At 38.7% G+C, this 27110-nt stretch overlaps 1 protein-coding gene and 1 long non-coding RNA gene across 2 annotated transcripts in view; one reads left to right on the top strand and one right to left on the bottom strand.

Annotated features, from left to right (window-relative positions):
- The window catches only part of LOC130906797 (uncharacterized), an 85450-nt gene that overhangs the window by 55178 nt on the left and 3162 nt on the right, over positions 1–27110 (bottom strand). Inside the window, exon 2 of the long non-coding RNA XR_009061367.1 lies at positions 24007–24096. This is a non-coding gene — a long non-coding RNA (uncharacterized LOC130906797). The remainder of the gene's footprint in view (positions 1–24006; positions 24097–27110) is intronic.
- slc22a6l (solute carrier family 22 member 6, like) lies at positions 1911–27110 on the top strand. The gene is made up of 11 exons (XM_057821427.1): positions 1911–2125; positions 9245–9712; positions 9773–9876; positions 9987–10141; positions 10221–10389; positions 16138–16261; positions 16348–16463; positions 16530–16744; positions 18944–19052; positions 23921–24124; positions 25776–27110. The coding sequence occupies exons 2-11, from the start codon at positions 9314–9316 to the stop codon at positions 25861–25863; spliced, it is 1683 nt and encodes a 560-aa protein (XP_057677410.1). The 5' UTR covers positions 1911–2125; positions 9245–9313; the 3' UTR covers positions 25864–27110.

Genomic DNA, 27110 nt, shown 5'->3' with positions numbered 1-27110 from the left:
ATGAGTGTTTAGAGCTGCCCTACCCACTATAAAACACACACCTGGTAAGAATTGTCTTGATGAGAAGCATTGTCTGATGTGCATCATGGCTCGGTTAAAAGAGCTGTCTGAAGACCTGCGATCAAGGATTGTTAATTTGTATAAAGTTGTTATTTGATACAAAACCATCTCTAAAAGTCTGGATGTTCATCAGTCGACTGTCGGAAAGGTTGTCTACAAATGGAGAGAGTTTGGCACTATTGCTTCCCTCCCATGGAGTCCACCAAAGATGATGCCAAGAGTTCAGCGCAGAATGCTCAGAAAGGTAAAAAGAACCCTAAAGTGTCTGCTAAAGATGTACAGAAATCATTGGCACAGTCCAATATCTCTGCGCATACATCAACTATATGTAAAACTATGGCCAAGAATGGTGTTCATGGGAGGCCTCCAGGGAGGAAGCCACTGCTGTCTAAAAGAAATACGTTGTTGCTCGTTTAATGTTCGCAAAAAGGGACTTGGACACTCCACAGAAGTTTTGGCGAAATACTTTGTGGACTGATGAAACCAAAGTTGAATTGTTTGGGAGTAAGACACAACATCACGTGTGGAGGAAAAATGGAACAGCTCACAAACATCAACACCTGATCCCCACCATGAAGCATGGTGGAGTGAGCATCATGATTCGGGACTGTTTTGCTGCTTCAGGGCCTGGACAACTTGCAATCATTAATGGAAGAATGAATTCAAAAGTTTATCAGGATGTTTTGCAGGAAAACCTGAGGCTGTCTGTCGACAGTTGAAGCTAAAAAGAGGATGGATGCTACAAGACAATGATCCAAAACACAGAAGTAAATCAACTTTAGAATGGTTTCAGAAGAGCAAAATACACGTTCTAGAGTGGCCAAGTCAAAGTCCAGACTTGAACCCCGTTGAGATGCTGTGGCATGACCTAAAGACAGCGATTCATGCCAGACATTCAAGGAATCTGAGTGAACTGCAGCAATTTTGTGGAGAAGAATAGGCCAAGATTAGTCTTGATCGATTTGCCAGACTGATCTGCAGCTACAGGGAACGTCTGGTTGAAGTTATTGCTGCCAAAGTGTGTGTGTGTGTGTGTGGGGTATTAAATGTGATGTTTCACTTACTTAATTTTCCCCCTTCTGTAATTGTTTGCATAATATCCTCATTAAAATATAAAAACCTATAAATGTTTGAGTGCTTTTAAAGCATACACATTTTTCATCTGTGTGATTTTGACAAAGATCAGATCACATTGGATGGTGATTTGTGATATGTCTTATGCAGAAATATGAGAAATTCCAAAAGGTTCAGATACTTTTTCATACCACTGTTTGTAGTTAAGATTCTGGTGGGGTTTTTCACTCTGCATTTACTTTCTGAGAAAGCCGAACAAAAACAGTTTGTTTACAAGCAACAACTCCAAGCTAGATTTTGACTCTCACAGCTGAATAAAGTGTTTCTGTTTTATTTTGCCTTGGTGCACCTGCGACTTTATTCAGTTTGACACCACACGCTGATCATTATACAAGTGCACACATTCCTCAGAACAATTCAGCGGGACACCAAAGCAGTTTGTCCTCTAACAATAGCAGGACGACAGTTATTACCACATTAGAGATGTACATTGCAAGTTTCTGTCCACGCATATTCTTTCACAGTCATATTTGCAAATGTTTTGTTTTTATTTTGGCATCAAGAAAATTTAGCTCTGCAAAAAATTAGCAAAATGCTTTTGTTGTATTGGTAGAAGTCATGACAAGTAACACAACAAATGACCAAGTAAGACATTTGAGCGGGGAGGGGGAAAATGAGTTGAGTTTAGGTCTCTGCCCACTTTTCGCTCCCTTGCCTGACCAGACTTTGATCCTATTCAGCAAAGTCCGTATTCGAACTCTGTGTTTAAGTGAGTGGGGTTACTAATACCTTGTGCGGCCGGCTCAATACAACTTTCAATAATCCAACGTTCAGAAAAATCACTGGAATTTCAGAGACTTGCATGACCATGCAGCTGCAACTTCATCTACTTTTTTTACCCATTTTCAAAGAATTTTAATTGAGTTAACGGCCTTCTGAGAGATTTCAAAGAAAGGTGGTGCACGCTGAAAACTACAATCTCATGTTCCAGGTAAGGGCAAATACAGAGGTGACTCAAAGGTAAAATATATATAAATATCTGTTATAAGATGCTGACTGATTTCCAAATGTTCTGCTTTTGATTCAATTTGTGCAGGAAACATTGGAAATTAAGATAATGTAATTTTTGGACTATAAGCCACTCCTTTTTCCCTCATTTTGAATTCTGCAGTTTATAGTCCAGTCTGGCTTATTTGTTGATTTATTTGGGTTAATAGTAGGGCTATCAAACGATTAAAAATTTTAATCGAGTTAATTACAGCTTAAAAATTAATTAATCGTAATTAATTGCAATTCAAACCATCTAAAAATATGCCATATTTTTTTTGTAAATTATTGTTGGAATGGAAAGATAAGACACAAGAACGATATATACATTCAACATACGGTACATAAGTACTGTATTTGTTTATTATAACAATAAATCAACAAGTTGGCATTAACATTATTAACATTCTCTTAAAGCAATCCATGGATAGAAAGACTTGTAGTTCTTAAAAGATAAATGTTAGTACAAGTTATAGAAATTTTATATTAAACCCCCTCTTAATTTTTTCGTTTTATTAAAATTTGTAAAATTTTCAATCAAAGAAAAAACTAGTAGCTCGCCATTGTTGATGTCAATAATTACACCATGCTCACTCATGGTACTAACCCATAAAATCAGTTGGACCAAAACGCCAGCAGAGGGCGCCAAACACCAAAAAACAAGTAACAAGCGAACATTACACTGTACTGTCATCTTTGTCTGTTTGAGTAGGGCATGTGCGTTAATTGCGTCAAATATTGTAAAGTGATTAATTTTTAAAAATTAATTACCGCCCGTTAACGCGATAATTTTGACAGCCCTAGTAAATAGGTAACACTTTATTTGACAGCGGCGTCATAAGACTGCCATAAGACTGTCATAATTATGACATGACACTATCATGGGCATTAATGAATGCAGATGTCATTAATTGTCAAATTATGTCACTAACTCCATTGATATCCAGCTGTGATCTTTTACATCCATTCAAAATAGATAATTTGCCGGATGACACAGATGAAGTCTGTTATAAACATTCATGGCACTGTCTTGTCATCGTTATGATGGTCTTATGACAGTCTTATGGTGTCACTGGCAAATAAAGTGTTACCAAATACCATAACTAGCAATTATTAAAATAACTAGGAGAGTAACTGAAGAATTAATTATCACAGAACATAAATTTTTATTTGAATTTTACATCTGTAGCGCTGCAATGCACGCTAGGAGGCATGTTGGACGACAACAGTGTCGTCAGCAGGTGGCAGCAGAGGTTGACTTTCTCCCCCAAGGGAGTAGTGATGGTCATATGAAGCAATGGACCTTTGCAACCAATGGGTTCAAAGCTTCATGGGGTTCATTTGGTCTTATAGCAATCTTATGATGGTTTATGGCTTATCGGTTAATATCTTTTGGTGTAAATATCTCATGATACAGTGATGACAGCTGCGGCTTATCTGTGAACAAATGCCGTTTTTGTGTCAAATTTGGTGGGTGGCAGCTTATAGTCAGGTGCACTTTATAGTCCGAAAATTTCGGTAATCTGTTGAGGAGTCAAATATAAAATCTTCTAGCTAACGTTCTTAACTTCCAACAAGAGTCAAGAGAAGTTAAATATTGTCAATATAGAACGGCATACCATGTCTTTGATGTGGCATGCAGCATGTACAACACAGCCAAATCAAATACAAACAACTGAGAAAATCTGTTTGCACATGTAAGCACACCTTTTAATCTGAAAAAGTTGTTTATATGGTTAACCCATCAAATTCTCAAAACTCATGTTGAATGAGTCAGCATACTGTACACTGCTACCGTTTAAAAACATACCACTGATTAACCCCATTGACAAGAAGGTAGTTAACCTTTTGACCCGTGCATTGTTCCTTCTTTACATTTTCAATTAGGTACACAATATCAAATGTGAGTGATTATTTTTGTGACATTTTTCATATTTCGATCATCTTGTCAGGGAAACTAAGACAACGAAAGGTTTTGTACGATGATATTTCTTTATGGCAAACTGCAGTTTGGAGTAGGCATGTGCCGGTTAACGGTTCTAAGGTATACTATGATATGAAAACATCAAGGTTTCAAAACTGCTAAAATTTCCCGTCATACCGTCTCTACGGTGTTAGCTATTTTTTATGTCCCAAAAATGTAGGGCTCGCCCCTTCCCTTCAAGTTGTTGCCCAGTGTCAGTGAGTCAGCTGTGCTGCATGGTGGCTGGAAGAAATTAAACACATGAACTTTTTCCCCTATCGTAGAAAACAAAGGCACTGGTATGGCAATACTACAGGTACAGGAAAGCAACCGACATGTAAAAAATGTTTATGGGGGGTGGCTACCAGAGAAAGCAATATTTCTAATATGGTTTCAAATTTATACAAACTTGAAGGTTAGTAAACGCTGTCAGGAGCGTTTCCCACTAGCTACGAGAGTCAACTCCAGTGTGTGTAGTGTGTCTAGCAGTGTAAAACACACTATAACATAGGCTTGATAATGAGGCAGATAACATGGCTAATTAGCATGCCAATTTAAATGTATTTACAATATTTCATTTATTTATTTTTTTATTTAACATTATACTATATTCCCCAAAAATCCTGTTCAATTGAAAAAAAAAAAGTTTTTTTTTTTAACCCAAACATCTCAAAATAAAATATTTTAGAGCTGTAATTACAATACTGTGTACCGTAACACCGTGAAATTTTTGCTTAAGGTTATCATACCGTCAGAATCTCACACCACCACATGCCTAGTTTGAAGAAGAAAATATGACAGAGGACAATGTCTGTAACACAGCGTCTCCCTAAATGGGGAGCGCAACCTGCTTTTATATCCTTCTAATTCCTGAGATGGGTCAAACACTAAGACATGCCCTTATATGGCTATATCATCCTGTATTTGTTGCTATTGGTTGAACAAATATCGTATTGCTCAGTCAAATGTGATCTTTAACGTGTGTCACTCACACCTGTCAGGCACATCTGGTTTCAACTTTCGTTAGTTCATGGCCTGTGGCTGATGTTGCTCACAGTGGTTCCTCAGTGTGCTCAAGGAGCTTGTGTGTCTGCTCAGACACATGAAAAATTAGAGGGAACATTGGTCTAGACCAGTGGTTCTTAACCTTGCTAAAGGTACCGAACCCGGGTTTCACAGATGCATTCACCGAAAACTTCGGAATTTTGTTATCAAGCCATTTTTTAACAAATTCAAAACTTAGCAAGCTAACATCTAAATGAATTCCTGTTGAAATTTCCTCGATTTCTAATTTACTACAAATTTTATTTTTAATGAAATTAAATGAAACACACATGGTTCAGTTTGTTTTCATGTCTACATTCTCATTTTATTGTCGCATCCTTGAATCACATCTTCATGACGTAAAATGACGCTAAGGTTTTTTTTTTTTTTTTTAATTATCTACGCAGTTCCCGCTGCCTGTAGGTCTGTTTTACTTCCTCATACTGAGTGTGAGTCAGCCTTCCACTGAGCAAACAGATTTTTCCTCCCGTTATATAGACCCATAGACTTCATGATATATTGACTTGACACGGGGTGCATGGCCGATCCGTAGGGGGCCTATTTTCAAAAACTTTAAGTTCAAATATTTTCAAAACCAAAGCTGCTACTGACCTAAAACCAAAACAAGCACCTACCTTAGTTACAGTATATATGAGTCTCCATGAGTAGCGGCATCAAAAAATTCAAAGTCGTTCCCTTATAAAATACAGATTATTTTTTATATAAGTATAACAAAACTTAAAATAGCTATAAAATTCTCAGGTTTTACACTAGATACACAAATATCACCAAATGCAAAGACAATCACCTATAGACCCTACCCACCGACGTCACAAAACCACGTGCTCGCTGTATGGTTCCGCCCACTTGTCCGTCATTTTGTCTCTGTATTAGCATTGGTTTCAATTGATCGAGGAATTTAAAAAGCATTTCATGGAAGACCCGGTGCTTTCTGATGCCGTAAACTCACTGGATGTGTTGCATAAAGGGCATTATGTGGAAAAGCTTCGTTCTATACAGTCGCCAGATCCATATTTGATGCCCAAATCGATGTTTTTCGACCCACTGTCTTCGCCCTGTCTGCCTGACATCTGCTACGCTGATATTATCTTGTCCACACAAAATCAGCCTATTCTCACGAAAATTTGAAAAACTTCAAGAGCTTGGAGGCTTATAAATACTTCGTTGCTGGTTGGGTGAAACAGGTCCTCGTCCACGAAAATTTGGCAGGAATCTATCTTGTGCTTGGAAAGGTGAGTTACGAAATTTTCAATTCAAAATCTTTTGTTATTGCTAACAACCACTGTCAAGTCTAATGTATTTCATGTCGTTTGTACTACATGTACTACATACATACGTGTATGTTGTCGGCGATTAGCCTAGCAATGATCTTAATTGTGGTTATTTGTCAGCCCAAAACCCTCTAAGTATATCTTAAATGCATCTTACTGGATATAAAATGACTACTACATAGTCTGTGGTGATTTTTTGGTGCCCAGTTTTCACGTCGAATTGCAGCCGTCCATTTCGCTCTCCTCTTTGGATCCCTCGGAATACGGTAAAACTTCAAGTCTCTCCTTCCATCTTCTCTGTTAGTGCAACCAACAGCCACACACGCCTGCACCATTTTGATTATTAATGTTAAGGAGCAGAAAAACACGCCGTAAATAGGAGGAATGTACGTAGCCGTAACAGGTTAACACTATGTTTTGACGGACAATTGGGCGGTACCATTCAGGAGAGCGGAGTTGTGACGTCACGTGGGTAGGGTCTATATTTTCAGGATCAATAGCAATATTTAACATTAAGTTTTTGCCCAAAATAGCAACTTAAATTTTTTTTAACAGATAATAAATCACTCTTCACATCAGATACTTAATACTTGAGGAAAACATGCAGAATTATAATTTATAAATAGATTATTAATAAATTGTGATTGCATATAGAATTTATTATACAATAGAATAGCCCTTTATTGTCATTATACAATGGTAGTTAGTTATATAGTTGTTGTGAATGAGGCTAGCAGCTGCCTGACTTAAACATTCTTCATAGATATGGACGTAAAACAGTCTCGATTCTTGGTAAAAGCAAAGAAACCGTGCAGTTAGCGTTTATTTTACATAAATATGTCGAAGTACAATGCTACTCTGTTAGTGAATGAGGCTAGCGGCCGTCTGACGTAAACAGAGCTTTTCTGGCGAAAATTATTGTGAATAAATGCTTAAATCTTCGAATTCTTAGATTCTTTGATATGGACGTAAGGCAGTCTCGATTCTTGGTTAAGAGCAAAAAAATTGCAGTTAGCGTTTATTTTGCGTAAATATGGCGAACTATGATGGCAATGCAGTAGTAGCTGATTACGCCCATTGATTTTTTTTCACAACGTTTTAAAAATACACGCCAAGTACAAAAAATAAAATAATTACCTTGAATCCTCGAACAAATCACTCCTGAGACAATCCTTCCTGTTTGTATGTGGTACAGCTTTCGTACGTCTTCAAAAATCCAAGCTTAAATCCGGCTTGGACATGAGCGTGTGCTGTCTTCGAATGACTAATACTAAATGAAGCTCATCCCCCTATGGTAAGGAGTGACGCAAAGAATGACGAAGTGTCAGGTCAATAGAGTTTTGAAGTCTATGAGAGGGCTAGCAGTTGAAAAAAAATGGAATAAAGCCTTTAAATTGAGGGCAAATCAGTCCAAAACCTGGTCTAATACGCCACTTGGCCTAGATTTAGTCAGCATACAAAATAGGACTCTGCGTTTCTTAAACTTCACCGAACCCCAAACCCCTGGGGTTCGATCGAACCCAGATTAAGAATTACTGGTCTAGACTCAAATTTCCATCACACAAGATTCAGAAAAATCTGCTACTGGAATGAATTCTCACCACATTTTCATAAATGGATTTTTTATTTGTTTGTGACCTTTAGGGTGCACCCGCCCCCTTAAAAATACTGCATATGGTTTAAATTAGGGCTGTCATACGATTAAAATTTTTAATCAGGTTAATTGCAGTTTAAAAATTAATCAATCGTAATTAATCGCAATTCAAACCATCTATAAAATATGCCATATTTTTCTGGAAATTATTATTGGAATGGAAAGATAAGTGTTGGGTCTAAAATACCTTCTTCAATTTAGCTGTTGACCCAGAGCGAGGTGACAAAGGCAGGACACAAGGAGGCAGGAGTCAGAGAGGAGACTTTTACCAAGCTGCAGTTTGGGGAGAGGTCTGAGATCGGGCTACTAGACTAAGAGCGTCTCATCAAAGTCTCTCTCAGAGCTCCCCGCGCTGCTGACTTTTATTAAGGGCTTGTTGCTGGGTAGAATATAGTTACAACATTGTTGTCCAACGTGGCAGTTTCGATCGGGCAAGTTCCTTATTATAGTCATTTATTAAATTAACAGTCACACTCATTGATTAAATTAACAGTCACACTCTTGAGCGAGCAAGATAACTTTGTTTTGAACACACATTTGCACTCGAAGTAGCTTGGTGGAAAAGTACTGAGAACTTGTGTGATGAATCAACATATGTATGTATATCTATTCATCAGCAGAATGTGAGCAATTGCCGGTAATAAATAAGTAAGCACATAAGCTAAAACTGTATTCTTCATAATAGCTTGGGAGAGCAAACTTATATAACCCGCAGAGTATAATGTTAGTACAAATTTTATATTAAAACCCCTCTTAATGTTTTCGTTCTGATAAAATTTGTAAAATTTTCAATTAAAAAATAGACTAGTAGCCCGCCATTGTTGATGTCAATAATTACACAATGCTCATGGGTGCTTAAGCCCATAAAATCAGTCGCACCCAAGCGCCAGCAGAGGGCGACAAAACACCCAAAAACACAAGTAACAAGTGGACATTGCACTCTGCTGTCATTTTAATCTGTTTGAACGGGGCATGTGCGTTACTTGCGTCAAATATTTTAACGTGATTGATTAAAAAAATTAATTACCGCCCGTTAACGCGATAATTTTGACAGCCCTAGTTTAAATTATAAAATGCGACAAAATGACTGGTTTCGCCTATGTTCAAAAGGTGCTGAGGGGAATGTACATCACTACAACAACATAAACTCCCAGTGCTGTAGCTTGTGGAGAAAAAAAAATGGCATTTGGTGACCTTCTGGAGCAGGTGGGCAGCACAGGCCGCTTCCAGATCCTTCACGTCACCCTGCTCTGTATCCCAGTGCTACTGATGGCCAGTCACAACCTGCTGCAAAATTTTGTGGCGGCCGTGCCTCCTCACTACTGCAATGCACATGCAAACGTCTCCAAGCAACAACTCAGCACACGAGACATTCTAACAGTCACGGTGCCTTTGGACCAAACAGGCAAGCATCAGAGCTGCCAGCGCTACGTTTCTCCACAGTGGCACCTCCTGGACAAGAATGGTACTTTGAAACGAGAGCAACTGGAGGAATTTGATGCCGAAGTAAGCGTCCAGGGATGTGCTGATGGATGGTCCTATAATATGACTGGGATGACCTCGAGTATCGTAGCGGAGGTAAGACATTATTTCACACTCAAGCGTGCGAGATGACAAGATTTTGAACTTTGTGCTCAGTGGGATTTGGTGTGCGATCTGCGCTCTTTGAAGCAAATGGGGCAAACCATATACATGGGAGGTGTTCTTGTCGGATCCATCGTCTTTGGAGCTCCTGCAGACAAGTAAAGAAGAATCTCAACTGAGCCGTTGTACATTGCGACAATTCATTTCTGTTCCGTATGAGAAAATTGCAGGTAATGCACAACAGTGACTCTTTTTTTTATGATCTCAGATACGGACGACGGATCCTCTTGATTGTTTCTCACCTGCTGATGGCGGTGGCCGGGACGGGTGCTGCGTTCTCAACGTCCTTTTCCATCTTCTGTCTGTGCCGCTTTGGTTGCGGAATGGCTCTATCAGGCCTGGGCCTCAACACCTTTTCGCTCAGTAAACTATTCTGTTTGACTGGGAAGAATTCAAGTATATACGAAAGTGCCATGCAAAATTCTCTGTTTCTTTGAAAAAGTTGTGGAGTGGATCCCGACCCGCGTCCGGACCGCTGTTGGCACGCTCACAGGTTACTCTTACACACTGGGACAGTTACTTCAAGCGGGAATGGCTTACTTTATTCGTGACTGGAGGTGGTTGACCTTGGCTGCGTCTTCACCCTTCTATTTTTTCTTCATCTACTCATGGTGAGATTCTTCAAAGTTGCACTAATGCGCATACTATTAGCACGCAGTGCAGTCATGTCGACTGCTAGTGAAAAATATCAATACTAAAAACTAAAGATGTCCCGATCGATCGGGTCCGATCACGTCATTTTCAAAGTATCGGAATCGGCAAAAAAATATCGGACATGCCTTTTTTTAATATATATATATACATATATATATATATTTTTTCAATTAAATCGTTTCTTTAGTTTTGGCTTAAAGTAGGGCTATCAAATTTATCGCTTAAACGGCGGTAATTAATTTTTTTTTTAATTAATCATGTTAAAATATTTAATGCAATTAAGGCATGCGCTGCACGACCCACTCAGGCATTGTCGCGTTCAATCTATAATGGCGCCGTTTTACCTATATATAGAGCTAACAGGCAGCGTAAAATGAGTAGAGAGAATTTTGGCAGTCTTTGGAGCCTCTTTTTCATAGGCTAAAAAGCCTTAAAATCCCTCTCTCAACAATTAGAAATATCGTGGGAAGCTATGCGAGGAAGAACAGTAGTTGTTTATCTTTTCCTTCACACCCTATGTTACTTCCCGACGCAGTGAAGATATATCAATTGGTGCCACTACGCACAGTCATGGTTGCACTTCCCATCATGCATTTGGGCAAAACAGTTAAATGGCTACAGTATCATTTACTGAAAGCTCAACAAATACACTATATGGCAATATTGAGTCACAATATACAAAGTCACATTTATCCTTTAAGAATTACAAGTCTTTCTATCCGTGGATCCCTCTCACAGAAAGAATGTTAATGATGTAAATGCCATCTTGAGGATTTATTGTCATAACAAATACAGTACTTACTGTATGTACTGTATGTTGAATGTATATATTCGTCCGAGTGTTATTCATTTTTTTCTTAATGCATTGCCAATATGTATATGATCGGGAAAATTTATCGGGAATGATTGGAATTGAATCGGGAGCAAAAAAAAAAAAGCAATCGGATCGGGAAATATCAGGACCAGCAGATACTCAAACTAAAACGATCGGGAGCAAAAAAACATGATCAGAACAACCCTACTAAAAACTATAAATATATAGCGGAAAACAGTCAGGTGACTGGAAGTTCCGCTCTGAGACCCACAATTTGGCCAAATTTCAAAATTTTCCGATATGCATGTGTGATACATCATTGGAAAGTTTTTCTGGGGGAAGAAAAATTTTGGACAGGAGGGCATTTTTTTTATTTTTATTTTTTTAAAATGTTTTTTAAACAGCAAAACCCTATCTGGAGGTGAGAGCACGCGAGAGCAGAATTACAGACGCCACGACTTTAACGAGATATTATCGCGAACTTCCCTTGTTTCGATCCAAAAACTCCATGTCGCATGTATCACTGAGTGTCAAAACACAGCTGTGAAGGGCCACAGCTGGATTTTTTGGGGATTTTATGGGTGAAACATGGTAATATAACAAGGGACGCGATACAGAAATCGCAGACATTAAGGAGTGGTCGAGATTTTCTTTTTCATATATTTACCATTTTAAACGTTTATTTTCAATTTTTTTTGTTTGGATCGATTATTCATCATCTGACATATCGGAGAAAATGCGACAGTAACAAATAGTAGATATCCGTGACTTTTTTACAGATGTCATTTTTTCATTGTGACAGAATTTTTTGAAAGTTTAAAATATGCGAGTGAATAATTTTTGAAAGTCTTTTTTTTTTTAAACGAAATATGAGACTTGAATTAATGATTTTAAGCTAAAAACGACAGACATTTTGAATAATATAATTAATTACCTTCGTTTTATGGCTGGATTGAAACAAAAGTGGTTGTGTGACATCTGCAAACGGAGGTTTTCAGGGTAAAACAGACAAATTAAAAAATAGTTTGGGGGCTTAATGCGCCATGAATCTGCTATGGCAGTGTATAGACATATTGTTTTATTAAACACAACAGTTGTTTTGGCTTAAAATACAGCAGTTTCTTTAAAAGAGGAGTGCAAGAGCAGAAACTGCTTTTTCAGTCTTGTCCGTGTTTTCCGCCACATATTTTTTTTAATCCTCGGTTTTCTCGTTTTCCGTTTCTGCCAATAATTGTCATATCAGTAAATGCACAAAAGGTATGTTTAGTTTGTATTTAAATGTAATTGCTTCATAATTTTCCTAGTTGTCAATTTATTGTCCAGCCTTGAACGATAAATTAATGACATTGAGAATCAAAACTCAAAATCTTTGTCAAGTCACTCCTAATATTTTCATTTTGATTAGCAATATGGCTCGGCATTGTTCCGTTGTGTAACATGAAGGCAATACAAACGATTGGCAGATAAAACATACTTTCTTTACAGATGCAGCTATAAGTACGTAATAGTAGAAGAACATCATAAAGGGGCTAATTTGCATCACTGTGTACAATGTTATGACGAGTGACGTGGAGAATAATGAGAAAGTTTTTATGTTTCACATACAACCCCAAGAGACATCTTTGTAGAACTAAAATCACCAGAACATAACAACGGCAACCACTACTCACAGTAATGGTTGCCACAATTACCCATGAACCATTTCGGGAGTAACATAATAACTAAGTTGCTACAGTATGAATATCAAGCAGAAATGAATCCCTTAGTAATATTCTGGTAAATTATACATTTTGTTTAAAATCCAGTGTCTTATTGTGGAGTACTCAGAAGCCACAACGTATCATCACAGCACAATTAAATTTATACATGAGACCGTAAAGTTTGAAAGCCAACTGCGACTTTGCAATTGCACTTTTGCCCAAAAGACGACGCTGTTGCCTCAACAATCAGGGACTTTCTATGCTAATTTTTGGAGTTTCAAATTCATTTTGCGCATAAATGGGGCCTACTGAGATCAAACCCATCTAGGAACACTCTTAGAAACAAAGTACAACGGAGTATAATTTCGTTAAAATCCGACCAGCCATTTCGAAGTCCATAGGGAACAAACACACACGCAGACAAAGTTCCATTCATGTATAAGTATAGATCAGTGTTTTTCAACCACATAGCATAGTGTCTGGTGTGCCGTGGAAAATCACCCAGTTTCACTTAATTGATGTAAAAATTTATTTGGAAATGAATGCGCAAAATCCGATATCGGTCGGTAATCAGGCAATATGCTCCCAACTACCGTATTGGCCCGAATATAAGACGGCCCTGAGTATAAGACGACCCCCTCTTTTTCAAGACTCAAGTTTGAAAAAAAGACTTTTTGAACACCAAATTAATTTTTATACAGAAAATAATTACAGTACATTCGAAACAAATGATTATAACAATATATTTGAGAGAAAAAGCATGTTATTTTGCCTCATTCAAATCCTAATATCTGAACGTTTAAATATGTAAACTAAAGTGCAATCACATTCGTAAATGAATGGCTTCTGGTTTTTGAAATGTAAATAAACCTTGTGAGTATATAAAATACTAAAAATAAAATATAAAATAAAACTTAAAATGTAAATAAATACAGTGCCTTGCAAAAGTATTCGGCCCCCTTGAATCTTGCAACCTTTCGCCACATTTCAGGCTTCAAACATAAAGATATGAAATTTATTTTTTTTGTCAAGAATCAACAACAAGTGGGACACAATCATGAAGTGGAACAACATTTATTGGATAATTTAAACTTTTTTAACAAATAAAAAACTGAAAAGTGGGGCGTGCAATATTATTCGGCCCCCTTGCGTTAATACTTTGTAGCGCCACCTTTTGCCCCAATTACAGCTGCAAGTCGCTTGGGGTATGTTTCTATCAGTTTTGCACATCGAGAGACTGACATTCTTGCCCATTCTTCCTTGCAAAACAGCTCGAGCTCAGTGAGGTTGGATGGAGAGTGTTTGTGAACAGCAGTCTTCAGCTCTTTCCACAGATTCTTGATTGGATTCAGGTCTGGACTTTGACTTGGCCATTCTAACACCTGGATACGTTTATTTTTGAACCATTCCATTGTAGATTTGGCTTTATGTTTTGGATCATTGTCCTGTTGGAAGATAAATCTCCGTCCCAGTCTCAGGTCTTGTGCAGATACCAACAGGTTTTCTTCCAGAATGTTCCTGTATTTGGCTGCATCCATCTTCCCGTCAATTTTAACCATCTTCCCTGTCCCTGCTGAAGAAAAGCAGGCCCAAACCATGATGCTGCCACCACCATGTTTGACAGTGGGGATGGTGTGTTCAGGGTGATGAGCTGTGTTGCTTTTACGCCAAACATATCGTTTTGCATTGTGGCCAAAAAGTTCAATTTTGGTTTCATCTGACCAGAGCACCTTCTTCCACATGTTTGGTGTGTCTCCCAGGTGGCTTGTGGCAAACTTTAAACGAGACTTTTTATGGATATCTTTGAGAAATGGCTTTCTTCTTGCCACTCTTCCATAAAGGCCAGATTTGTGCAGTGTACGATTGATTGTTGTCCTATGGACAGACTCTCCCACCTCAGCTGTAGATCTCTGCAGTTCATCCAGAGTGATCACGGGCCTCTTGGCTGCATCTCTGATCAGTTTTCTCCTTGTTTGAGAAGAAAGTTTGGAAGGACGGCCGGGTCTTGGTAGATTTGCAGTGGTCTGATGCTCCTTCCATTTCAATATGATGGCTTGCACAGTGCTCCTTGAGATGTTTAAAGCTTGGGAAATCTTTTTGTATCCAAATCTGGCTTTAAACTTCTCCACAACAGTATCTCGGACCTGCCTGGAGTGTTCCTTGGTTTTCATAATGCTCTGTGCACTTTACACAGAACCCTGAGACTATCACAGAGCAGGTGCATTTATACGGAGACTTGATTACACACAGGTGGATTCTATTTATCATCATCGGTAATTTAGGACAACATTGGATCATTCAGAGATCCTCACTGAACTTCTGGAGTGAGTTTGCTGCACTGAAAGTAAAGGGGCCGAATAATATTGCACGCCCCACTTTTCAGTTTTTTATTTGTTAAAAAAGTTTCAATTATCCAATAAATGTTGTTCCACTTCACGATTGTGTCCCACTTGTTGTTGATTCTTGACAAAAAAATTAAATTTCATATCTTTATGTTTGAAGCCTGAAATGTGGCGAAAGGTTGCAAGATTCAAGGGGGCCGAATACTTTTGCAAGGCAGTGTATCTGGTGCCATCTAGCGACGTGAATGGACCGCGAATATAAGACGACCCCCTCTTTTTCAGTCTTATTTCAATGCAGAAAACACCGTCTTATATGCGGGCCAATACGGTAGTTGGCAGTGGGTGACCTGTTGTAACCTCTTGGCACGTCAAGATATGATACGATTTGCGCTAGAAGGCTCATGATAACGATGTCACGATGTGGTGATCCAACAATTATCGATACACGGGTCAGGACACCATTCTAGAATATTCTACAAAATAACTAATGAATAGAAAAATAAGCTATTTTCATCCTTCTGCTTTGAATTGGAATGAGTTTAGAGTGTTATTTCAATGCAAAAACACGGTCTTATATCCAGGCCAATACGGTAAGTAGGTGTCAATAGGTAGCTTATTATTTGTTTAGTGCTGCGGAAGAGGTATGAGTGGCACAGGGGCTAGGGGTAGCGGTGGCTAGCTAGCGCAACTACAACAGTGACACTGGTGGAAATATTATTAATATAGTTTAAAGACATTCATTTTCACATTTTTTTGATGGTGCGTGACTCAGGATCTTTTAGTGAAAAACGTGTGCTGTGGTTAAAAAAAGTTTGAAAAACACCGGTTAAATAATGTGCAATCATACAGGTGGTTTCATGAATCTTCAAGATGGCTAGTCCTGAGCCACAACTATGACCAAGCTGTCAAGAACCTCAAAAGTGTGGCAAAAATAAACGGTCGACGTGAGGAAGGAGACAAAATCGACATCAATGTATGTGGACATGCTAAGGATCTTAACTACAATTTCATCTTGTGTTAAATTCAGCAGCTGAATTTGAGTTTTTTCTTTGCATGAAGATGGTGCAGGAGTCCATGAAGAAAGAGATGACATGTTCACAAGGCTCATACTCCGTCTTGGATCTTTTCCGCACTCCCACCATGCGATCGATGACGATCTACCTCAGTGCTGTCTGGTGAGTAAACCCTTACACAATGACTGCCACATTTCATAAACATTTTTTTTTTTTTTTTTTACACAGGCTATCAACAAGCTTTGCCTACTACGGGCTAGCCATGGACCTTCAGAAGTTTGGCGTGGACTTCTACTTAATCCAAGTCATTTTTGGGGCTGTGGACATCCCGGCCAAGATCATCATTACGGTGACCATGAGTTTCATTGGACGCCGTCCATCCCAGAGTGGTGCACTTATCCTTGCCGGAATCATGGTGCTAATCAACCTTTTTGTACCTCATGGTATGAAATACTATTGTATGCTTTCGTGTCGACGAAACAAAAATTAAGGATGGACATGGATTGAGAAATCATTTAAATTTAGTACAGTGCTTTTCCTGTTTGAGTTTAGGTTCTGATTGATGCATAAATTGCGCTCTCTGCTGGTTATTGAAAAGAAAGTCAACTATTTCCCTAACCTGAACCCTAATCCATTTATTGCAGGTGACACATCCCAAATTTAGGTAAAATGGTCAGAGATCACAGAATAAACCTTTTATTTTTTCCTTCCCAAAATAGACGTTTTAATATTTTAAAGCAACACTAGGTAACTTTTCAACCTTTATAAAATATTTTCATAACATTTGTGATAATATGGCGACTGACAACTAGATGAAGGACACCTCTTTTATATCTTGAGGGGGTCTGTATCGTTTTCACCGGCACTAATTAACTTTGAGGAGGGTGGCAGGAACCCTGCCACACAAAAAAAAACTACAAATGTGCTGACTGCTTTGTGTCCTACGTCACTTCCCCCATTCGTTTTAAAGACTGATGTAAATGCAAACGCTATCGCGCTAATTTTGCAAAGATGGCAGAGCAACAAAAGAGTCAAAAAGTTTTGTCTGAGGAGGAAAAAAGGCAGGCCACCAGGATATACTGAATAAACATTGGCACGGCTTTCACTCGCTGGCGTGACACCCCCCCCAACCAAACTCGGGTGGGGACGGGGGTTAGCCACACGGGTGCTAACCGTCATATACTATTTCTTAGCCACAACTGGATTCATTACCTTATTACTATTCATTCTTTGCACAGCCGCTGAAAACAGAAATGTAGTTTTATCCATCTGCATATGACCGGCAGATTGATTTTTGATTGATTGATGATTTTACGACACTGTACGGTGTGTGCTGGTCCTCATGGGAAACGCAGCGCTGATCCTCATGGGAAACGCAGTCTTTCTTAAGGCAAAACACTACCGCTTTTGTCCACCGGCGTCCCTAAAATCGACCAAAACTGAAAAGTTACAAAGTGTTGCTTTAAAAATACCAAAACATGATTTAAAAAATATTTTAAGCGATTGGCTGCCACTGATGATAACACTGGTCTACAGAAGAAGGAAAACAAAAATCAACTGAATTTGGGAAAATTTGTTCTGCTGAATCTGAAAATTACAATGGTCACTCAATCATGTCAAATTTTTACGCTAATTTAATGTAAAATCTGATTCCATGACCGAATCGATTACATTTTCGTGATATCATCAATTGGTTTTCGTTAATATTTTTCATTGAAAGCAGGTTTTGAAAAAGATAAATCTTTATCGAAAAGTACAAAGCATAAATTACAAAAGAGAACATTTTGTAAACTAAATACCATATTGGCCTGAATATAAGACGGCCCTGATTATAAGACGACCCCCTCTTTTTCCAAGACTCAAGTTTGAAAAAAGACTTTTTGAACACCAAATTAATTTTTATACAGAAACTAATTACAGTACATCTGAAACAAATGATAATACATTTGATAGAAAAAGCATGTTATTTTGCCTCATTCAAATATCTGAACATTTAAATATGTTAACTAAAGTGCAATCTCATTCGTAAATGAATGCTTCTGTTTTTTGAAATTTAAATAAACCAACCTATTGTGATAAAACAAAATTGCAATTACTGCATTAACCATCAAAGTGAAGTCCAACTGTAACTGTATTCTTGAAACAAATCTGAATAAGGAAAAACATTTTAATAAAATAATGCAAACTGGTTAAACTTGAGAGTAGCTGAGATCTGTCATAACAGAACATCGCTTCAATGATATCTGGCGCCATCTAGCGTCGTGAATGGATATAACGTTTAGACCGTGAATATAAGACGACCCCAACTTTTTCAGTCTTATTTCAATACAAAAAACACCGTCTTATATTCGGGCTAATACGGTAATAGACATTTCATAGAGTCAAGGACATTAACATAGTTCAGAAAGTTGACCTGACTGAGCGAAACCAATGTGATTTTTGGATTTAGCACACTAAAATTATCATAAACAGCTAACAAAACTTGCACAATAAATTTAGCGTTGACCACTGTAATAGACGACCAATTTGGGAGGGATGTCAGCGCTCAACCTCTCACAGTCAAATTGGATTGGATGCCTGCTGTTGTTAATAGGAATGCCGTTCGACACTCTCTCAAATAACCCCAAATAACTCCATGGCAGACCAACAGATGCTGCGCACCTCTCTGGCTGTCGTGGGTAAAGGTTGCCTCGCTGCTTCCTTCAGCTGCTGTTACCTTTACTCCGGAGAGCTCTTCCCCACCATAATTCGGTAAGTCAGAGGGACTTCCTGTCAAACGCGACTTTGCCGGAAAAACTTTGTTTATATGTTGCCCGTGTACACTGGAACTTAAGCTCATTAAGACAATCCGAACCTCAGCCGAGCACTTTTCTCCTTGACTATTTGTGCAGGATAATTGGACTGACAGGCTGCACTGACTGATTACATAATGCTTCAAACTATATCATGTCCAACACAGAGTGTAAAATAGCTCCAACGGGATGACTAACTCTTGAGTTTGCAACCCCGCTGATTGGCTGTCCAGTCCCTGGCGTACCTCGCTTATTACAATTTTTAACCCATGAATCAGGAGAAGAAAATGAATGGAAATTGTTTAGGATTGAAATTGACAGTGTGTGCTCAACTAAAGGTCAGAGACGGGCGGATCTAGAAAAATATTTACAGGGTGGGGTGAGGGGGGACAGGAACGTTTTGAGGGTGGCAAACATTTCATGATGGTGTAATACATCATCGAATTTTTGGGGACAAACGATATTTTTTTTTAAACAAAAGTACATCAAAATTATAATCATATTCCATTTTGATCGAATTACATTGTTATGCTTAATAAATCGATATAGTGATCACCATAGAATAATTGTTACACCCCTAGCAGAGTTTGTCAACGATGACGATAACGAAAATATTTCGTCAACAAAGCCTTTTTTTTTTTTTTTTTTTTTTATGATGATGACGAGACGATAACGAGCTAAAAACATGTTTTGGGTGACTAAAACATAACGGTACAAATGGCATTTTTTGGCAAGACGAGAACGAGACGAAAATGCGGAATAGTTTCCGTCAGATGTTCACAATGATTGACATTTTATGTGTAGTTAGCATCATAGAAGTGTTTGGTTGTGTCACTAGTGGCATCCTGCACTCCCCTCGACTTACCAGTGGCGTCTCAAGTCACACACACCGTAAGATTTGTTCTCTTATCTTGACCAGGGAGAATATACAAATGTTGCTTTAGCCTTCAAAGGTCTGAGCTGAGTGATCATCACACACTAAATGTAACTCATAGCAAGGCATGTGTCGGTATGAGATTTTGACGGTACGATCACTGTCAGCAAACAATTTTGCGGTTTCACGGTATTGCAATCGTACAGTAAAGCTCTAAAATGCGTTATTTTGAGATGTATGGGTTAAAAAAAAAAAAAAAAATTTCCATTGAAAATCAGTTTAAAAAATGCGGGTTCCTCTAATGTTTGAAAGGGCATCATGTCTTTTGCTATGAAATATACCACAGCATTGTTGAGGTCTTTTGCATGTTTGGATGAAGGTGCAGAGTTGTCCTGTTTTTCAAAAGTTTCCCAAACTGTTGGCTGATCTGGAGCTTTTGATATTGATATTCTGTTGCTGTCAGAGCTACTTATGCCTTATAATGAGGAAAAATAAATATATATGTATATATGTTAAATTAACCTGAATTTATAATGACTTTGGTTGTATAGAACTTGACTTAATTTATAATCAAATTGATTTTATGTAAAACGCATACCACTACTACTAATAATTAGTTGAATATTAATGAAGAGCAAGAGTGTGTGACTCGTATCATTATTTACACATTATATACACACTGCCACCCACCCCCTCTCAACACAGAAAGTCGCCAGAGAGAAAAAACACCGCAGGCTGTATAATAAAAATGTTATTTTGAACAGATATTTACAATGGTGAAAGAATTGAGGTTGCCAACACTCCCGATTGTGCGGGGCAACTCGCAATATAGGAAGTTCAACTTGGTTCCGTCAGCAGCAGCGCAAAATCCGGGACTGTTGGCAAGTACCCTAGCGCGGAAAACTTTAGAAAAGTTGGCTAATGGTAGAGAGGAACCCGGTTAGCAGTCTTGTCATGCCAACTTGCCACATTATCTGCCTTGTTAACAAGCTAGTTACGAATTTAGTATTTATATATAGTTAGTATTTGTTTTACCATTGCTACACACACTAAACACGCTGGAGATAACTCGTAGCTGATGGGAAACGTAAATGACACCTTCAATTTTGTATACAGTGACAGATGATGGTCACGTAAATGTGAAATCAAGTTTAAGGTGTTGCCCCCCTCCCCCTTGCAGCCAGCCTCTGCAAGCAAGTCTTGCACGTTGGATGTCCTTCCTCCTCTAATCCGCAGCAGTCTGCTTCTTTTCAGTAGCCAAAATACTCCCATACAAACAATTTTTTTTTTTGACAAGAAAAAGCTCACCACCTTCAGCCATTGTTTCAACTTGAGTCAATAGCACAGTGTAGCGTCACTGAAAGAAATAGCAACAACCGGAGGGGGAGGGTTGAGCGCTCCCACTCCATTTCTCGCTGCATTTTTGGGACATAAAATATTTCAAATACCGTATTACGGTTTGACAGATAATTTTAGTGGTTTTGAAACCGGGAAATTTAAATACCGTGGTAAACCTTGAAACCAGTAACCGGCACATGCCTACTCGTAGCATTAATCTTAGGCGAATGCTAACTAGCAGTGCAACGGTTCGCGGTTCAAAACCGAACCGAACGGTTCGCCCTGTTCGGTTCAATACGCCTTTATGAACCGCGCCTTTTTGGTTTTGCAATTACAGTAATTTATTCCGAACGCTTGTGGAATGAATTGGTCAAACTCTGTGTGCCTGTGTGTGACGTGAAGAGCAGCTGTGGAGAAATTCCCGCCCCACGAGTAAATGTCCAATCGCTGTCAAGCACCTGTCTAATAGAAGCCGAGTAACGCCCTCTCTCGCTTACAAGCGAGGTGAAAGTGAAACAAGAAAGAAAACAAATGGCGAGCGGAGGAGTCGACAGACCGAATTTTGAGGAAGCACCGGCTTCTTTCAAATCTGCGGTGTGGCAACATTTCGGTTTCCCCGTGGACTACAATGCAGACGGAGAGAAAATATTGAAAAAAACATAAAACAATTTGCAAGCATTGCTCAGCACTTGTTCCCTATGCTAACGGCAAGGCTTCTAACATGACTCAGCAGTCAGCACTTCAGCCGGCATCACCCACAGACATCGTTTTCTCAGAGCAGCACAACCCCGAAGATGACACCAGTGAAAACACACGGGTCTATAGAAGAGGCGTTCCAAAAGCCTTACAATATCAGGTCAGAAAAACACAAGAAAATAACCCACGCAGTGGGGATTTGCATTGCAAAAGACATGCAACCATATTCCGCGGTTGAAGATGCGGGCTTCGTTAATTTAATTGCAACGCTTGACCCGCGTTATATTGTTCCCTCGCGGACATATTTCGCCCACAACATAATCCCCGACATTTAAGAAATGGCACGCAAAGCCATTGAAGATGATTTCACGAAAGCACATAGTTTCGCCCTGACCGCTGATAGTTGGACGTCCCGTGCTACAGAGTGCTACTACCTAACTGTGACGGTCCACTATAATTCATACCTGTCAAGTTGTACGGTCTCGTCGTAATTTGTACACGTGAGCACTGGTTTTTAAACGTTACGTTCAAAATCTGCACGTTTTTCGTGCATTGCGTTTTTGTTTTTTTTTTCATCCGTTCGGATTTGGTCACCGTTTCTGCAAGGAGCCAATGTTCGTTAATACTTGAATGACATGAGAAAAGTCAGACACGGAGAGGGAAGAGTGTTTGTTGAGACGCTGTAGCAAACGCGATGCTAGGCTAGGTGGCTCCAATTTCTTGACCGTGGCCGACATTATACAATCTACGCCTAGATATCTCTTGCATATAGAACTACAAGCGAAATGACACTCGGTAGCGTTAGTAAACAACCGCCATTTTAGAGCAGTATACTTCTCAGAAAGGCTCTGTTGTAGTAAACCTTCCGAGCGAACCTAAGCAACGTTTTATCCAAAATACTCCTAAATCGGCAAAATCTTGACTTGAGTCTATCTTCAAAGGATGAAACAGTTATAAAATTTTCACATGTCAAAAGTAGACGGAAGGGAACTAAGGCAAAAACGGGAGCAATTTTATCAACTTTATCGGTTGATTCACAACATTAAATGACCTCCAAACATAGCAAAGGTTAATGTTTTTGTTTTTTTTTTTTTTTTAAATGAAAAAAAAAAAAACATGAAAGGTATCACCAGTTACTTTGCCAAGTAACTTTTTTACTACTGTGTGTGTATTTCAGTAGTCAGTCACTACACTTGCCAAAGAGCTAAGAGGCATTTTAACAGTCTAAAATGTTTACATTTTAAGTGTTTATTTCATTTTTTTAAAAAGCAAAATAAAGGCAGTTTAAAAAAAAAAAAAAAAAAAAAAAAATGCAAAACGCAAACCGAAACCAAACCGAAACCGTGATCCCAAAACCTAATGCTAATGGCTTTTTTTTTTGTTTGTTTGTTTGTTTTTTTAACATACAGCTCATGCCGTCTTGGTGGGTATAATTAATTGAAAGTAATGTACTGTTTTCCTGCTGAATGTGTTATCGCCAAGTTGGCGTTGTCCTTGCAGACGCTACCATATGTGCTCGTATGTCAATGTTCATTCGAAATAGTTGGAAACATTTTGAGATGACTAAAATATGACTAACTAATAAGTATTATCGTCCAAAAGACTAAGAGGAGAATGAAAAAAAGACTGCCAAAAACAACACTGACCCCTCGTGTCGACATATGGCAGATGTGGACACATATTGAATCAGAGTTTGCCAATAAATCACATCTATACACGACAAAAAGGGCCCAAGTGAGATTTACAATCTGAATCAACCCTGTCTTTTAGGGTGGCAGGTGCCCCCTCATGCCACCCTGGTGAATCCGCCCCTGAACAGAGGTCAAGTGAGGAGCAAATATTTAACAATGTGACCATGATGCTGATGGGATTAGGTCTCATCAACCCATGATATTGACTTGATATTTTTTGCACCTTAGTCAGAACGGAATGGGAATGGTATCGATGATGGCTCGCGTGGGAGCGATGGTGGCCCCCATGGTGCTTCTTAGTGGTGACTATATACCTTGGCTGCCGGGTTTGATCTACGGGGGAGCGCCCATCATCAGTGGCGTGGCTGCCATTTTCCTCCCAGAAACGCTTGGGTCGCCACTTCCTGACACAATACAAGATGTGGAGGACAGGTAAAAGAACAAATCAGCTGGAAAAATAGGAAAAAAATTGCACAGTGAACTTAAAGAAAATCATGATTCATTGATTGATTGGTGGGTACGTCTGGGCATCTTACGATTTGCGATGAAAGGCTCATGATAACGATGATCTCACGATAAGGCTATACAACAATTATTGACACATGCATCAGGAAATAATTCTTGGATTGGATATTCGAAAAGACAACTAATGAAAAAGGAAAACAAGCCATTTTCATCCTTCTGCTGTGAATTGGAATGTGTTTATCACTATTAGACGTCCAATCTATTTGGAGTGGGAGGGATAGCAGCTAATGAACATTCGCCATACTCACAGTTCAAATGCATTGGACGTCTATGGCCGTCAGTAGCAGGCAAGGAGTTCATTTTGGGGCATTTTACGCAAGAGCATAGTTTCGCATTAGGACGATAGGGACATAACGCTACCAACTTTTCAGGATGCTGAAATTGTCCCCACCAAACTTTTAAGCAACCTTATTTGCATTGTATTATGGCTTCAGTTAAAAAGGTCATTTAGATGGTCTTCCCATATGTTGTAATGATAGAATTGACCCGACCATTAGAGTCCATTAGAGGGATATTAGAAGTTTTTTTCCGCCAGCAGCAGCCACTATATGTAAAAAGAAGTCAATGTTGTGGAGGTGGGGAACACACCACTAATTTTGCTACTGAAATGCCGACCTGCATCAGAGTTAGCATAACATTAATCTGTTTGAATTTCTCAAACTCGAGGAGGAAGCTGCGTTTAGAGAAATAGCCTCCTGTATGTTTTCAACTCTTAACGTAATTAAACTGTAAGAAATGTAGTGAACTAAGGATTACCCCATAGATAGGTAATTGATGATTAACAAGTTTGTATTTCTTGTGTATGTTTATATAACTTGTGTTCAAATATTGCAATTTTAAATTTGCTAATAAAATCCAGATATTTATTATTAAATTTTCAAAATGTTTCTTTCGTAGTTTTTGAAAACAAAGGTTTGAATCGAACGGTGTATCACCTGACCCAATACACATGAAAGTTAGTATCAGTCAATATGGATTTATTTTGCATTGATCATTTAGCCTATCAATTAATTGGGTTCATATTGGTGATTGGTCATTTTCTGTCACTTCCTGTCGCTTTTGGATGATTTACGGGTCACTTTCTGTCGATTTGTGGCATTTAAGGGTCACTTTCTGTCGATTTTAGGTTACTGAAAACGAAGGGACTCAAGAATGTCCCCAAATTAATTGGAAGTAACTCAAAATCAACAGGAATTAATGTAATGTTTGTAAATGCCCCAAAATGAACAGGGAGTAACCTGTAAATGCCCACAAAAGACTCACTTTGAATGTTCTGGTTTCAGTGCCATTGACAGCGCTAAACGTCCAATCCAATCAAAATGAATTGGATGTCTAGCGCCGTCATTGGCAGCCAGTGAGTCAACATAGACGGTTTTCTACTGGAAGATTTTGGTAGCAACCTGTTTTTTTGTTGTTTTTTTTTTTTAAACAGTGAAACTTTTTAAAAACGATATATCGATTCTTGGTGGGAGCATATCGATAACCTTTTGGGCTACAAAGTATCACTATATATCACCTTTTTGATATATTCTCACACCCCCATTTGCTTTCATTACAGGGGCTCTGGAAAAGTCTCCAAAAAGACATCAAAGGAAGCAGCCATTCTACAAGACACGCAGGCAAACCTCCTGAAGCCGGTTGTGTGAAAGCAATGAAATTGTAGTACTGTACTGATTAACTGACATGTTAATAGAAATTGAGTGGATACTGCTGTTTTTGCAGTATTTTTTTTTTTTTGCAGTGATTTTACTTTATCTTCATCGCCAGATGATGGTTATAGATAATGTCAATTGTGAAAACAATCTTAAACATTTGTTTTACTGTAGCATCGAGGGCTTATGTGATGCTGGGGAACCAATGTTTTATACAATCATCATAAAAAATTATGTACTAAAAATCCTTTTTGCAGCACATATGATGCTGTTGATTGTTTTATATTGTACATACTCTACTATGTGTACATGATGGAAGCTTGACGCAACGTTTTTTTGAGCAGTTTCAATGAACACTGACCACTAGGGTTGCCAACTGTCCCTTGAAAAATGAAAACGTTCGGCATTCTGAAACAAAAGTACGCGTCCCTTATGGAGCTTTCAAGGGACGCGCTTTGTCCCTTATCATCAAACTTGAGTCTTGCTTGTAGAATGAACCAATACTGGTATGGTGCTTTACAAAAATATGCAGGGAAATGCATTGCCCCACCTATAGCCTACTGCTTTTTGACCAAGGAGCTACCGGAACAATAACAGTCTAAAATCCAACTCATGTCATTGGTCGAGGTACTGTCGCTAACGGAAGACAACATAAGAGTGTGGGAGATGAGAGGTTTGATTGAAGCGAGATTAAAAAGCATGTTCAAAGTGATGATAATTTTCTTGTTCTTCTCTGTGTACTCCAGTGTCAGGAATTGTATTATATTTTTTTGATCTGTCCAATTCATTATTTTGGGAGTGATCACTTGCTAAAATGTAATTGCTGAGAGTACTTTGAACGCACCTAAATTGTAGAAGAATTCATCATCACCTTCAAAATACTCCATGCCCTGGCCCCTCCCTACCTTTGCGATCTTCTTCGTCGAAACAATCCAACCCGTTCACTTCGCTCTACCACTATTCTTCCCCTCTCCGTCCCCCGTGTCCGCCTCTCCATCTTTGGTTCCAGAGCTTTTAGTCATTGCGCCCCCCAGCTCTGGAACTCTCTACCCCGTGATCTCCGCAGCATATCTACTCTATCACTTTTCAAATCTGGACTGAAAACACACCTGTTCACTCTTTCTTACCCACCATAACCCCTAGCTGTCATATTTTTACTTTTTATTGTGCTTTTAATTTTTTATCCTTTTAATACCTTTTTTTCGTACTGTGATTCTTTGTGTCTTGTGAAGCGTCTTTGT

This window comes from Corythoichthys intestinalis, chromosome 18, assembly GCF_030265065.1.
Source record: "Corythoichthys intestinalis isolate RoL2023-P3 chromosome 18, ASM3026506v1, whole genome shotgun sequence".
In the NCBI taxonomy this organism is placed as follows: Eukaryota; Metazoa; Chordata; class Actinopteri; order Syngnathiformes; family Syngnathidae; genus Corythoichthys; species Corythoichthys intestinalis.
Note: the sequence above shows the minus strand (reverse complement) of the source record. Positions and strands in the feature narration are given on the sequence as shown.